Raw genomic sequence first — 14294 nt, 5'->3', positions numbered from 1 at the left:
AAGTAAAAAAACTTTTCAGGAAATTAGAATAAATTAAAAGTTACGTTTTTTTTCCTCCAAAATTATACTTTTCCCCACCTCAAAAATAGAACTCTGTTCTTCTGGGGGGGGGGGGTCATGACTGTTCTTGAAAGCATGAATTTTATTTTATTTTTTTAATGTGGAAAAAAATGAACGACTTTTTCTTCTTATAGTACATCACAGTCCCAGAAGTTGTCAGTATTTAAGGGAATTTAATTTTTTAAACATTGTTTTAGATAAAAAAAAAAGATATATATTGAATTATCTTTTTTATAAATGGCATCATTTTATAGACTTTTTTTGTCTTATTTTCCAACCCCAAGTACTAAATTAAAGTGATTTGCTTTTTATTGGTGAGGAAATAAAATTCAATTATAAGCGAGGGAAATTTTAATTTTACTAGGGAAAAATGATGAGAAAACTGTAATTTTGGCACTCAAGTAATATTTTTCCTCAAAAAACACACACTCGCTTAAGAATGCGGTTGTTTATTTTCAAGAATGGTTAAGTCACATTTTTTCAGGAAAACAACAATGTTGTAAAAATAATTTTAGAATAGTCTTCTTTTCTCAAGAAGAAATGTGCCATATTTTCCAGTAATTCCAATAATTTTACCTCAATCTATTATTTTTTTGGAGGGGTGATAAAAAATGTTTTTGCAAAATAGTTGCCTTTTTATTTTCTTTTTCAAAACTTTTCTCATCAGATCCTACATTTTTTTTTTTCATGATTTCCCATCTAACTTGTTCTAGCGGGCAACTTTTATTTTTTGCATCATTCCTTAAGCACTGAGAGTAAGTAAGTACTTTTGCTGTTTGCGCCAGGTGTGTTTGTCGGGACGGCTACGAGGGCGACGGCCACTCATGCACAGCCATCAACCGCTGTCTGAAGAGCAACAGAGGAGGCTGCCACGCCAATGTAAGATTTCGCCACAACATCCTCCAAAAAGTCAATCGCATGCAGCGGCCAGAAGTCACAAAGTACAGATACCTCTTCATTACTTTGTTTTTTGGTGGGGGTGGTGGTTTTGCTCCCGCCAGGCCGAGTGTGTGTATGTGTCTCCGGGCAACGTCTCGTGCGTGTGCGTGGAAGGTTGGACGGGTGACGGGCGCGTATGCGTGGAGGTCAACAACTGCCAGACGGACGCGCGAGGAGGCTGCAGCCCAAACGCAGATTGCAACCACATTGGACCCGGACAGGTTAGAGCTTAATGTGGAGGGGGTTCTTCAAAGGCTGTTCTCCCAATAAAAAAATGACTACAAATTATGAATGAATTAATGTACCTGTTAACATGTACATTTCGGTGTGTCTGTGCCCCCGTAGAGTGAGTGCGTGTGCAAAACAGGTTACACGGGGAATGGTGTGGATTGTGACTTAGTTAATCCCTGCTTCATCAAAAATGGAGGCTGCCATGAACTGGTAAGGATGCGCAATCGCGCCACACCACGCTGATTGTGTCGACATGTATATCTGGAATGCCCACGTCAAGGCCTTTCAGTTGACATCTAACTCTAGGTGATTTGCTAGTGATGACATTTCACCTCCAACTATCTCCCAAGAGATCAAAAGCATTATTTTGGGCCCGCGTGAGGGTATATTGGCAGTATAATGACATACAGTGTAACCTCAGAAATAAGACCACCTATGTTACTGCTCAAGGTGGTCTTATTTTCGGGGTGGTCTGATTTCTGAAGTGGCATGCAGTAATGATAATGCAGAAGTAATGTGGCTCACATGCAACAATATACTGTAGCGTCATGTACACACAATGAGTAATAAATGATGGATTGTACATGCGATTGTATTGTACACAAAAGAAATTTAAGCATTTGAATAGTCTATGTATGTATAAGGCAAGAGAAAAAAAACTACATATCACCGCTGGCTCGCTCTCCTGACAGCTTAGCGCCTCCAATGTTGTGCCTTGTTTTGAAACGATCCAGCCAACCGTTGGACGCTTTAAAGACTTCGTCCTTTTTAAGCTCCTTCGCGTATTCTCGTGCCTGTTCCTGGATCATCTGTCCGCTTGATAGGGATATTCTGGTTTGCTGCCATTTTCACACCTGGTCGCAATTATGAGGCGATAGCTTCCTGGGACCGGATATCGCGGTCGCAATTCTGAATTCCGGGGTGGTCTCATTTCTAGGGTTTCAATACAATACAATACATAGGCGTTCTATTTGGGACTGTACAAAACCGGTCGTATTTTTAAGGTGGCCGTTTAAATGAGGTGGTCGCATAGCGGGGTTTCACTGTATCTGAAAAGCCCTCCCTGAGTCCTGAAATATAACATATGACTTGTCGCAAATGGATCTTCAGGCAAGGTGTGAGCAGACGGAGGGCGGCAACCTCACGTGCACGTGTCCTGACGGCTACGAAGGAGACGGAACCATCTGCTATGGAACCTTAATGGAGGTCAAAACTTGACACTTACCCCGATTCATCCACATACCCATCCAGCCACAAGCCATTTCACTTTCCTGCTCACATAGAGTGCCTACCGTCTGGCTACCTACGCTACCCATCAATGCACCTACTATTGGAACTATTGAATGTGTCACATGTGAAACAATGCCTGGAAATAGCGTTTGCGTGTGTGCGTATGTCTGTGTGTTTCTTTGCGTAGGAGCTGGACATGAACCCAATACTGAACGCCTTCTACTTCATGATCCATGTGTGTAAACACCGTCCCACGTCCACATCTTCGGATGACATCATTCACGCATTTGAGCTCGTTTGTGTGTGCTTGTGCACTCACAGAGGTACCCTAATGCCGCCGAGGACTTGAGCGGTAACCTGACCGTGCTGGTCCCGGTTAGAGGGGCCATGCGCAACATGAGCGAGGCCGATGTGACATTCTGGAACACAAGACACCGCCTCCCGCATTTCCTGCGGTGGGTCAGCTCACGCACACGCGCGCACAATGGCGGATTGCCAACTTCCTGTGTGACTTCCTGTCTCCAGGGCTCACTTCCTGCCAGGCATTTACTCCATGGAAGACATGGAGGGGATGATTGGCCGCAAGCTGGCCTCCATGAACACGCTCACCCAATGGGAGATCACGAACAGCAGCAAGGTAGCGCGTTCGCCATCATTTTTATTCTCGCTGTTATTATTAAGGGGCAGAAAGACGGAATGTTGGCTACGCCTCTCCCGTCGGCGGCGTACTCAACTGTGGTTCGGTGTCATTACAGGGAATTCTCATTGGCGGCGCCGCCGTCATCACCCGGAACCAGCCGGCCATCAACGGCTACTTCCACGTCATCGACAAGGTGAGACGGCCTGATTTTAGCGCTTTAGAAGGCATTCCAAGCGAACATGCTAACAGTTCGTAGAGCATGTTGAAGCCAGAATGCAACTGAGGCGGCCCATCAGGGCCAAAAAGCCCGCCCGACTGCAATGGCATTGATGGGTGTGTGTGTTTTCAGGTTTTATCCCCGTCCCGTTCGAACCTCCCGCCCGAGCCTCCCACCCTGACGGCCTTCCTGGAGTCATCGCCTAACTTCAGTCTGTTCCGTCAGTCCGCTCTGGTGGGTGACACAACACCGCTGCTTTCCTGTGTGTGTGAGTGTGTGCATGCTCTGTGGTTGTACGCTTTGTGTTTTTTGTAGTGTGTGAATGTGTTGTGCATTTACACACACCATTGTGTGGTGTGTGTGTTACTCCTGGACAGATGTGCGTTTTTGCGTGTGTGTGATTGTGCATGTGTTTTGCATGGGTGGACATCCCCGGACTTTGCGTCCGTTCTCGGCGTCAGATGTACAACCTTTCCGAGGAAGTCAATCAGCTGGAGTTCACCCTTCTGCTACCCACCGACGACGCCATCCGCCAGTACCTCAGCGACAGCAACTCCACCCAGCTGGTTGGTCGCCTGCCACGCCCAGGAGAAGTTACACCAAAAAAATGCTCAAGTGCCACGAAAACCGCTAACACGCTACCATCCGCAGGACGCCGACGTGTTCAAGTATCATGTGATTCCCAGACAGCTGCTCTTTCCCGATCGTCTGTATGACGGTATGCTCAAGAGCACGCTGCTGGGCGCCGACTACCAGGTCCAATTCCATCTGGACTCTAACAACCGGGTAAAAAAAAAAAAAAAAAAAAATCGGCGAGTTCCTTCCTCGGACTTTCATGTTGTTCTCACTCGGGTTCGCCCTCTGGTCGTTTACGGCCCCCCTTCAGACGCTGGTGAACGACGTCCCACTGGACGGCGCCTTCACCGAGACGCAGTATGGCATCGTCATGGTCGTCCCGCGCGTGCTCACCGTGCGGCGCAACAGATGCAGCCAGGAGATCACCGTGCAAGTCAACGTAAGCGCGAGTGTGCAAACACTTGCCCTGGAATCAGGTTCAATCAGCGATGGGCCACTTGATTTGTAGAGCGGCTTCATCAATGACCCGATGATCCAGTGGTTTGTGCCCCGACCTCACAGTGCAGAGGTCGTGGGTTCGATCCTGGCTCCGGCCTTCCTGTGTGGAGTTTGCATGTTCTGTACGGGTTTTCTGTGGGTATTCCGGTTTCCTCCCACATTCCAAAAACATGCATGGCAGTCTGATTGAACGTTCTAAATTGTCCCAAGGTGTGAGTGTGAGCGCGGATGTGCGTTGCTAGAAGAGTTTTGTCACAGTGTTTTCCCTCTGTGTGGTTGCACTTCATTAGGGCCGGTGTACCGCCTGTGACGGAGTCCCCCGCTGCCTAAACAGATACCAGCCGGTGAGTCTCTCAATTACGGATCACAATCATATCAAAAGGAGAAACATCTTTATTGGCCATTGGTGTAAAAACATAAGCCATTTTTTTCCCGGTAGAATGAGCCATAGTAGTTTTGCAGGAACAAGCAACTCCCCAAAAAAATTTAGGACATGACGCATGAGTACAAGAGAATCTTTGTAACGATGTGTCCGTGTGTCTTTGCTCTACCTCAGATCGTAATGCAGTTCCCGGAGAACATGAAGCCCAACTGTCGATACAGAAAGCGCGTGGGGTCCCGCAGGAAGTCCGTGCTCGGCTGCGTGATAAAATGTCTGCAGATTGCCAAGGTAGCTGCCCCTTCTTCTTCATGCTAGCAGCTAGCATACATCTATCTGAATTGGACCCTTCATGTTAATTCTGAAGCGTCTGATGATGCCTTGTAGGATGAGGCACATGCGCACATGCTATCAAATGGCATGCTAAGATAGCAAACTGAAAACAAAAAAAAACTATGCGAAGGCAGCTCGATAAAGATTTTGCGTAATGCCTGGAGTTGGGTAGTATTTCACATGAGAATGGTTCAAATGGGCGGCCCGGTAGTCCAGTGGTTAGCACGTCGGCTTCACGGTGCAGAGGTACCGGGTTCGATTCCAGCTCCGGCCTCCCTGTGTGGAGTTTGCGTGTTCTCCCCGGGCCTGCGTGGGTTTTCTCCGGGTGCTCCGGTTTCCTCCCACATTCCAAAAACATGCGTGACAGGCTGATTGAACACTCTAAATTGTCCCTAGGTGTGAGTGTGAGTGCGGATGGTTGTTCGTCTCTGTGTGCCCTGTGATTGGCTGGCAACCGGTTCAGGGTGTCCCCCGCCTACTGCCCGAAGACAGCTGGGATAGGCTCCAGCACCCCCCGCGACCCTAGTGATGATCAAGCGGCTCGGAAGATGAATGAATGGTTCAAACGCTAACATGCTAACACAACCCAAGGATAGAAACTGCTGAGGAAACTCTTGAAGGACTGTATATGACGCCATTTCCTTGTGAGAACTGGCTAACGCTTTGACGTCACGGCCTGCGCTTGTGACTCTGAGGCCTCCTGACGTGTCCCCCCCCCGCAGCATCAGTCGTGTTGCCCTGGTTACTACGGTTCTGAGTGCTTCAAATGCCCCGGAGACGTCGGCAGCTGGTGTTCCAATCACGGCCAGTGTCAGGACGGTCTCCGTGGCAATGGGGAGTGCCGCTGCTACGAGGGTTTCCATGGCACCGCCTGCGAGGACTGCGAGCCGGGACGCTACGGCGTCAACTGCACTTCCAGTGAGACGCACACGCACACACACACACACACACACACATACACATATAGCCTCATGCGCACACAGAAACTGCCATTGAACAACTGTCACACAAGTGTAAAAATAAGTGAAGCACTGTCACACAAAGTGAAATGTAGGAAAGCCATGTCCACGTGCGTACCTGTGTCTATGTTATGCATGTGTGTGACAGTATTCATATGGGTGTGCATCTGTGTGTCCGCATTGACATTTTTGCATCTTGCGTGCACGTGTGTGTGTCTGTATCTCTTTCACCTGTGCGCGTTTGTGCACTCGCACGTATGTTTGTGTGCGTTTTGGGTTTTTTGAGCGCATGCATGTGTGTCAATGCTTGGTCGCACTTGTGTGTGTGTGTGTGGCCAGAGTGCACGTGTGACCACGGGAAATGTGACGACGGCTTGTCAGGAAGCGGCAAGTGTGCTTGTCACAAAGGCTGGAAGGGAGCATCGTGCTCCATTGGTAAGATACGCGCACACGCTCACACACTGCTGTAACCAACTCAGTATGAAAAAAAACTCCCTTCATGTGTGTGTGTGTGTGTGACAGAGATCAAGGACGACGCCTGCGGAGGAGTTTGTGATGAGAACGCCAAGTAGGTTCTATTGATGTGCGTGCGTGTGTGTTTACCCGCCATTTTGCTTCGGATATTTCCGGTCGGTGGACTCTCAGTGGATACAAGCGGCCGAAATGAGTTTTCTCCGCAGGGTGTCCGGGCTCTCCCTTAGAGATAAGGTGAGAAGCTCGGTCATCCGGGAGGGGCTCAGAGTCGAGCCGCTTCTCCTCCACATCGAGAGGAGCCAGATGAGGTGGCTTGGGCATCTGATTCGGATGCCTCCTGAGCGCCTCCCCGGTGAGGTGTTCCGGGCATGTCCCACCGGGAGGAGACCCCGGGGAAGACCCAGGACACGCTGGAGAGACTATGTCACCCAGCTGGCCTGGGAACGTCTCGGGATCCCACGGGGAGAGCTGGAAGAAGTAGCTAGGGAGAGGGAAGTCTGGGCTTCCCTGCTAAAGCTGTTGCCCCCGCGACCCGGCCCCGGATAAGCGGTAGATGATGGATGGATGGATGGATGGATGGATGGATGGATGGACTCTCAGTGACCTGGCATCCAAGTTTTGGGAAATAAACTAAACAAAAAAAAACAAGCAAGCGATGACTGATAGCGCAGTTGTAAGTTGGACACTTATCTCATGGCTGCACAGTTGCATCAATAAGTCTAAATGATTTTAAAAAGGAATGGCCACCTCACACTTCTGGATGGGTTGGGGGGGGGGGAGGGGCTGGGGTGGCAATAGCCATACACATGTGACTGGTTCAGAATGGAGGGATGGTTGATGATGATGATGATGATGATGATGGTGGTGGTGGACGTTTTTCCCAAATGCTGCCCATCGTTGCAGCTGCATCACGGGGCCGCAGGGAAGCGCCCCCGCCTGCGTGTGCGTCGCCGGCTACAAGGGCAATGGCACCGTCTGCAAAGGTAAGGCACTCTTCTTCGACTACTCCATCTATGACTTTGTCTTGTACGACTGCGACTTCCATGACTATATTCTACTTTTACTCCTTCTACTCCTACTCCATCTTTGACTACTTTTATCTATATTAGCTCTGCTCCTACTACGAGTTTCTTCTGCCACCTTGAGCTCTCTTCTTTTACCTCTACTGCTATGACTACTACTCTACTTCTACTACTCTAAATTCTTGTGCTGCAGTACTTGTAGAAACGGTCATGGATGTAGTACATCTTCTTCTTTCCTTATTTCTCCTTCTTCTTGTACTCATGAGCACGCGTGTCCCTCAGAGGTGGACCTGTGCAGCCTTTCCAACGGCGGCTGCTCGCCATTCGCCACCTGCGCCAAAGTGTCGGCGGGCGTGCGTACCTGCACCTGCAACACCGGCTACACGGGCGACGGCGTGGTCTGCCTGGGTAGGTGATGTACAATCGATGTACATACACACTGCGTATGCACCGCTCGGGATATTGGGCTCAGCTGTGAGACGAGCCTCAAATGCACACTAACCTTTAGAGGTCATTTGACCCTGTGTGACCTTTTTCAGAGGTCGACGGCTGCCTGGTCAACAACGGAGGCTGCCACAAGTCGGCCAACTGCATCAGAACAGGAGCCGACACCGTAAGACCGCAGCTTATTTTGATGATGTCATGTCTCGGTGGAGCACGTTTGCCAATCAATCGGTTAAGCCAATCACGGGCTACGCTGCGGTTGGAAGGCACGTTTGACCTTTGCAGACTAACTTGTCAAACATTTACGAGGATGCCTTGAGAAACGAGTGACCAGACCAATTTTTTTTTTGGATTTGTGAACTTTAATTTGAGATGCAAGCGTGGCATGGTGACGGGTGACTCGGCTCAGGTCACAATAAGATTAGAAGATATTCTTAAAAAGAGTAGAAAACATCCCCAAAGCTAACGCTAGCTTAATGCTAACATAAAATGGAAAACCCCACGTGCACACGGGCTAACAATTAGCATCTATGTGGCAGTGTTATCACACTTTAAGCATGGAATACCTTAACAAAAACAGCAATAAATGGAGATAGATAATATAACAATACTCACTGCCATATTTTTTATTGTCTGCGAAAAACGCCTTATATTACTGCCGTACTGAGAAGCTGAGAGGCCAATCATGGCCACCCCAAGTCACTCCTTAGCTCCGCCCCTGTCCGAGCGTCTGCCTCATACTGCCCCCAGGTGCCCTCGGTGTGTAAACCAAAACGAGCAGCTCAACTTGTGATGGAAAAGCGTTCATTCTTTACGTCCTGTCGAATGATGTCATTACTTTTGGATGATGACTAAAAAAAACGTTGGTCAGCCTGAGTCGATTGATTTGATTGGCATTTTTGGGTGGGCTTCCCCAGGTGGCATGCAGGTGTCAGATGGGCTTCCAAGGGAACGGCAGGTTCTGTTACCCCAGCAACCCCTGCAGAACCGTACGTCTGTCGTCACTTCTTTGATGTTTTGATGAAAACCGCCGATATATTTTTGCGTCTGTTTTTTTAACGTATATCCGTGCGTGCAGAACAATGGCGGCTGCAGCAAATATGCCCGCTGCGAGTATTTGGGTCTGGGCCAGAGGAACTGCTCCTGCCTCCGAGACCACGTGGGCGACGGCTTCGATTGCCGCGGCACCACCAACGCTGTGAGTCACCTGACCCAGAAGCCCCGCCCCCCCCATCCCAAGCCTCACTGCCGTCACATGTTTTGATTTTGTTGTCGTCATCACACAGGAGGTGTTTCGAAGCCCAGAAAACGCGTTGCTCCGTTACATGCTGTCTGTGAGTTGAATATGGAAAAAAAAAAATACTCCGCTAACTTGACGCTCAAATTCTCCAACATTTTTTTTTATTTTTATTTGATTTTCTCCAGAAGTCAGATGCTCGTAGTCTTCTGTACGGCGACGGGCCGTTCACCGTCTTCGTCCCCGTCGACAACAACGAATCGTATTCCACTGTGTGTAATAACAGCCGCCATCTTGAGTTTGTCCTTTCTCGTGGTTCCCTCCAAGGTCTGCGGTAGTCTGGGGCCAAGAGAAGATGAATGCAAAAAGCTGTGTATGTTCAAACTAGACAACTTTTAGGATGCTGGAACTTGGAGGCACCACTTTCATTTGGACTTTAAATCCAAATTATTATTCTGTTATAATTCATGTGTGTGCGTGTACTCGTGCGCGCACGTGTGTTTGCGTTTTCCGGATGTCCGTGTGCATGTTTGCTTGGTGTGAGCGTGTATTTGTGTTTTGTGCGTTTGTTGGATATGAGCTCATGCACGTTTGTATGCTTTCTTTGTGTGTTTCTGTGCGTTGTTGTGTGTGCGCGCAGGTTCAAGAGTGGAAGTTGTTCGGGCGTCTAAATGATCTGGTGCGGTACCACGTCGTTGCCTGTGAGAAGTTGACTTTGAACGACCTTCAAAGCACCCAGCAGGCTGTCTCCACGTCCGGATACACGCTGAAATTTAGTCTGCAGCAGGTTTATGTCTTTCAAAAACACACACACACACAAAACACAAACGCCCCTCACGACGCGCTGCATTTCCTAGTTGGCACACCATGGGGCAATCATCTCCTATCATATAACATAACGATGATGTTGTCCCATTTTTTTACGTTTATGTCCGCTGTTAGCCGTACTGGAGATATATGCTCACATTCACACCTGGAGCGTTCAGCTAATTTTTAGCCTCAGTGACCACTTCAAAAGTTTAATAAATGATTGGAAGAAATAAAAACAGACACCACAACATAGATCAGGGGTGTCCAAACTTTTTGCCAAGGGGGCCAGATTTTATGTGGTAAAATGTCGGGGGCCGACCTTGGCTGACATTCTTTACATTGAACAACAATATTGTTCAACAAATTTTAGTAAGCCAGTCTGTTTCACATTTCCATTTTTATTTTAATTTCAACAATCTTAAGAATTTCTTCTGGTTCATTTGAAACAGGTATATCACATGCAACTGCTTATTCACTTGACTTTTTCTTAAACAGAAGTCTCCAGAGTGCAAATTGATTGATTTGAAACATAAAATGTATCACCATGACTTTTCAATAGTCACAAAACCTTTGACTCGAACAACAGGGAAATGAACAAGCAATACACATATCCACAACTGCAAGGATCATTTGAAATATGACATATCAGTCAATATAAACACGGAGTGATGTCTTGTTAACTCGTGAGTGATGCCCTCTAGTGTCTAAATGCTATTACTCATTTAGTGAATGCTATTACTCATTTAGCCACTAGAGGGAAGCAGTACTCTATGAAACATCACTCACCAGTCTACGAGACCTCAGTCAATGCAACACGTGTTCCATTGCGCCCAACCTGCGGGCCAGACGGCACTGATTTTATGACGGGGGCCGAGGGCCGGATGAAATTCGACCGCGGGCCGGATTTGGCCCGCGGGCCGGACTTTGGATATGCCTGACGTAGATACTCACTAGCATACACGCCTATAAACACACTCACACATTCTGTTGACTTTCAAACCAATGTTAGTTAGCATCCAGCTAACAGCGTGTACATTTTGCACGCGTGTGTCTGTGTGCGTGTGTGTGTGTGTGTGTGTGTGTGTGTGTGTGTGTGTGTGTGTGTGTGTGTGTGTGTGCGCGCCAGGGCTCGGTGTGGATCAACAGCGCCTCTCGGATCGTCAAAAGCGACTACGAGACATTCAACGGCGTCATCCACTACATCAGCAACATGCTCACTCCCTACAAGCTAAGCAGCAAACAGCGCATCGACAAGGTGGCGCTACTCACCATTGCTAACAAATGCGTGGTGGGAGGGGTCGTGCATTTGATTTTCGGGTGTTTGTTTACATTTGTGTTGTTGAAAGAGCAACACGGCTACATGGACAACGTTGACATGCTAGTAGGCCAAATGCGTGTTAACAGTGAGTGGCATGTGCAGGTCATTGTCTATGTAGTCAGTCTGTTGTGTTCAGCAATGTTATACAGAAGTGTGTGTGTTTGGGGAGGGGGGGGGGGATAGTTGTTCCATGAGTGCGTTAAACTCGTTTTACTCGTGAAGACAGAGGCACTAGTCCATGGACCATCCATCCATTTTCCGAACCGCATGATCCTCACTAGGGTCGCGGGGGGTGCTGGAGCCTATCCCAGCTGTCTTCGGGCAGTAGGCGGGGGACACCCTGAATCGGTTGCCACCCAATCGCAGGGCACACAGAGACGAACAACCATGCACACCCTCACTCACACCTAGGGACAATTTAGAGCGTCCAATCAGCCTGCCATGCGTATTTTTGGAATGTGGGAGGAAACCAGAGCACCCGGAGAAAACCCACGCAGGCCCGGGGAGAACATGCAAACTCCACACAGGGAGGCCGCAGCTGGAATCGAACCCGGTACCTCTGCACTGCGAAGCCCACGTGCTAACCACTGGACTACCGGGCCACTTAGTCCATGGACCTGAAGATGGAAATTGAATAAAATGCTGAAGCGGCTTTCGATGCCAAGCAACACCAAGCGACTATTCAAGCGAAAAGCCTTACCTCCTTTCTTTCTTTCTCTTCCCTTTTCTCTTTCTTACCATCTTTATTCCTCTCCTTTCTTCCTTTTTTTCTTTTCCGCCTTCCTTCCTTCCAGATGAACTTCACGGCGGCCGCTCAATTTTATGGCTACGGCAGTTTCTACAAGTTAATCGAGGTAAACCTGCAATGACGTCATCCTCTCAGATCAGCTCTTTGCCATCCATCTAGGCACTTATCTATCCATCCATCACGCTGCCATCCGTCATGCGTCTTATCATCCATTCGCCTATTTCACATCTTTCCATTCATCCATCCATCTCTTATTCCGCATGCATCCTATCAATCATTTGATCCGCCACCCGCACGTACACTTTTATCATGCCGTCTATTCATTTTTCCATCCAACCATCTACCATCAAGCCGCCATTTCCACTTCTCTTCCCCCCTCCCCCTTTCTCCTTCCACTCACCCATCCATCAATGACACCGTCCGCGTGTTTGTCAGCATCGATTTATTTATTTTCTTTTTTTTGTGGGTGCAGCGCGCCGGCCTGCTTCCGGTGCTGCAGTCATCCATCCACCGTCCCTTCACGATATTCTGGCCCACCGACCGGGCCCTCAGCTCGCTGCCCCCCGAAAGGCAGCGCTGGCTCTCCAGTCCCGACCACCAGGAGGAGCTGGCCGCCACCGTCAAAGCGCACATCATACGCAGTGCCAGGGTAACGGGACTCCAATGTGCCCCGCTAAAATGGCCGCCTGGGCGCCATAACACATTTGTGGTTTCAGGTTCTGGGTGTCGGTCAGCCAAATAAATACTCATCCTTACGCACCATGCATGGATCAAGAATCAAGTACAGCTGTGACAAAACCCTGGTGGTGAGGAAATAACACGCACCCTGTTGCTATGGTAACAATTGTTGTCTGACATTGCCATGGTGATGATATTTTGCATGAAGAGCCTTATTGTGGCGGTCTGCCCTCCTTCAAAAATTGAAATTTGGCAAAAAAGTGTGGTGATATTGCGTCATCGTGTGTTTGGTCTGACGTAGGGCGACATATTGATCAATGAAAACGCAGCCAAGGTGGTGGAGCGCTACCTGAGCTTCGACGAGGGCGTCGCCTACGGCATCGACCAGCTCCTGGAGCCGCCCGGTTTGGGGGCGTACTGCGACAGCATCGAGAACAGAACCACCTATGTGAGTACCGCAGACACATCGGCATCCTCTTGTCCCTCAATCACACAAAATACCCGCGTTCCGTGCGCCAACCCGCACACCCGCGGCAACCCGCACACCCGCCGCAAATGTCTGAAAGCCGCGCCCCTCGCTCACATACACGAGACACAAACACGACCACTCGTAGTGTCGGGCGATTAGGAAAATGTTCGAGGTAAGCATGTTGTCAACAACAATGCTTCTACCGGTAAACGCCAACGTTTAGCCAGAGCTGCTACATTTTTTTGTACTGCGACTTCATCTAAATTTGGCTTTACTGTAACACAAAATGGTTTCTGTTTGTGTAATATGAGGTGTTGTGTTGCGTCCATACAGGGCCGCTGTGGCCGCTGTCTCTTCCCTCCACCCTGCCCCTTCCGACACCAGGACATGGTAAGACCCCCCCCCCCCCCTCCCCATCCCCCCTCACCTCGTTTCAACCACCAATGCCCAAAACGCAGGACATGGAGTATGTCGCGTTTCAGGGCCGTGTGGAGAGCTGCCTTAGAAGTCGCAGCAGGTACTCGCTGGGCTACCTGCGCTGGTCCGACCACCTGCAAAGCCCCCTGGACCCGCTCCGGAACTTCGGTTGCAAGCGAGTGTGCAGCTTCCCGGGCTGGGTCCAGAAGTGCTGCAAAAACCACTACGGCAGAGACTGTCAGGGTTAGGCCGCAACCGAACGTGCTGCCTCGGTAGAAGCTTGAATTTTGCAGCCATCATTTAAAGTGCCTCTGAATACCAAATGAAGTTCAAGATTGGGTTTTTTTTTCTTTCTAGTAGAAGCTTGCAGGTTTTTTATTTTTGCTATGCCGCCATTTGGAAGATGAGGCTTCCGTCTTGACACCTTAGCCCATAGCCCAGACCTGCCAAGACATTGTCATGCTGTTAGACTGTTGACAGCCTCCCTGAACAATTTTCTTATTGCCCTCCTGGTAACCCCCCCCCCCCCCCACCCACCCAAAAAAAAAACAATCCGTTTGCCAGAGTGATGTCTAGTTTTTGTATATATTCACTGATAACACTTGAGACATTGTT

The 14294-nt window shown here is 49.0% G+C and overlaps 1 protein-coding gene and 1 long non-coding RNA gene across 2 annotated transcripts in view; one reads left to right on the top strand and one right to left on the bottom strand.

Moving 5' to 3' along the window:
- Positions 1-14294, top strand: part of stab1 (stabilin 1) — a 32690-nt gene that overhangs the window by 9599 nt on the left and 8797 nt on the right. The window contains exons 23-54 of the mRNA XM_052076547.1: positions 846-939; positions 1062-1220; positions 1345-1440; positions 2341-2436; positions 2648-2695; positions 2782-2915; positions 2986-3097; positions 3216-3293; positions 3450-3551; positions 3779-3883; positions 3969-4103; positions 4204-4332; positions 4682-4735; positions 4948-5061; positions 5826-6021; positions 6402-6497; positions 6585-6630; positions 7440-7519; positions 7841-7966; positions 8098-8171; positions 8920-8991; positions 9081-9200; positions 9289-9336; positions 9428-9511; positions 9880-10026; positions 11176-11304; positions 12162-12221; positions 12588-12764; positions 12832-12921; positions 13095-13241; positions 13596-13652; positions 13745-13922. Coding sequence (XP_051932507.1) covers positions 846-939; positions 1062-1220; positions 1345-1440; positions 2341-2436; positions 2648-2695; positions 2782-2915; positions 2986-3097; positions 3216-3293; positions 3450-3551; positions 3779-3883; positions 3969-4103; positions 4204-4332; positions 4682-4735; positions 4948-5061; positions 5826-6021; positions 6402-6497; positions 6585-6630; positions 7440-7519; positions 7841-7966; positions 8098-8171; positions 8920-8991; positions 9081-9200; positions 9289-9336; positions 9428-9511; positions 9880-10026; positions 11176-11304; positions 12162-12221; positions 12588-12764; positions 12832-12921; positions 13095-13241; positions 13596-13652; positions 13745-13922 — 3383 coding nt within the window. The remainder of the gene's footprint in view (positions 1-845; positions 940-1061; positions 1221-1344; positions 1441-2340; positions 2437-2647; positions 2696-2781; positions 2916-2985; positions 3098-3215; positions 3294-3449; positions 3552-3778; positions 3884-3968; positions 4104-4203; positions 4333-4681; positions 4736-4947; positions 5062-5825; positions 6022-6401; positions 6498-6584; positions 6631-7439; positions 7520-7840; positions 7967-8097; positions 8172-8919; positions 8992-9080; positions 9201-9288; positions 9337-9427; positions 9512-9879; positions 10027-11175; positions 11305-12161; positions 12222-12587; positions 12765-12831; positions 12922-13094; positions 13242-13595; positions 13653-13744; positions 13923-14294) is intronic.
- Positions 11520-12592, bottom strand: LOC127607871 (uncharacterized). The gene is made up of 2 exons (XR_007964161.1): positions 11953-12592; positions 11520-11580 (listed from the first exon to the last, which is right to left on the bottom strand). It is a non-coding gene; the product is annotated as an uncharacterized LOC127607871 (long non-coding RNA).

The sequence above is a fragment of the Hippocampus zosterae genome, chromosome 9 (assembly GCF_025434085.1).
Source record: "Hippocampus zosterae strain Florida chromosome 9, ASM2543408v3, whole genome shotgun sequence".
Taxonomy (NCBI): domain Eukaryota; kingdom Metazoa; phylum Chordata; class Actinopteri; order Syngnathiformes; family Syngnathidae; genus Hippocampus; species Hippocampus zosterae.
The sequence above is the reverse complement of the archived record's forward strand: the minus strand, read 5'-3'. Positions and strand labels throughout refer to the sequence as shown.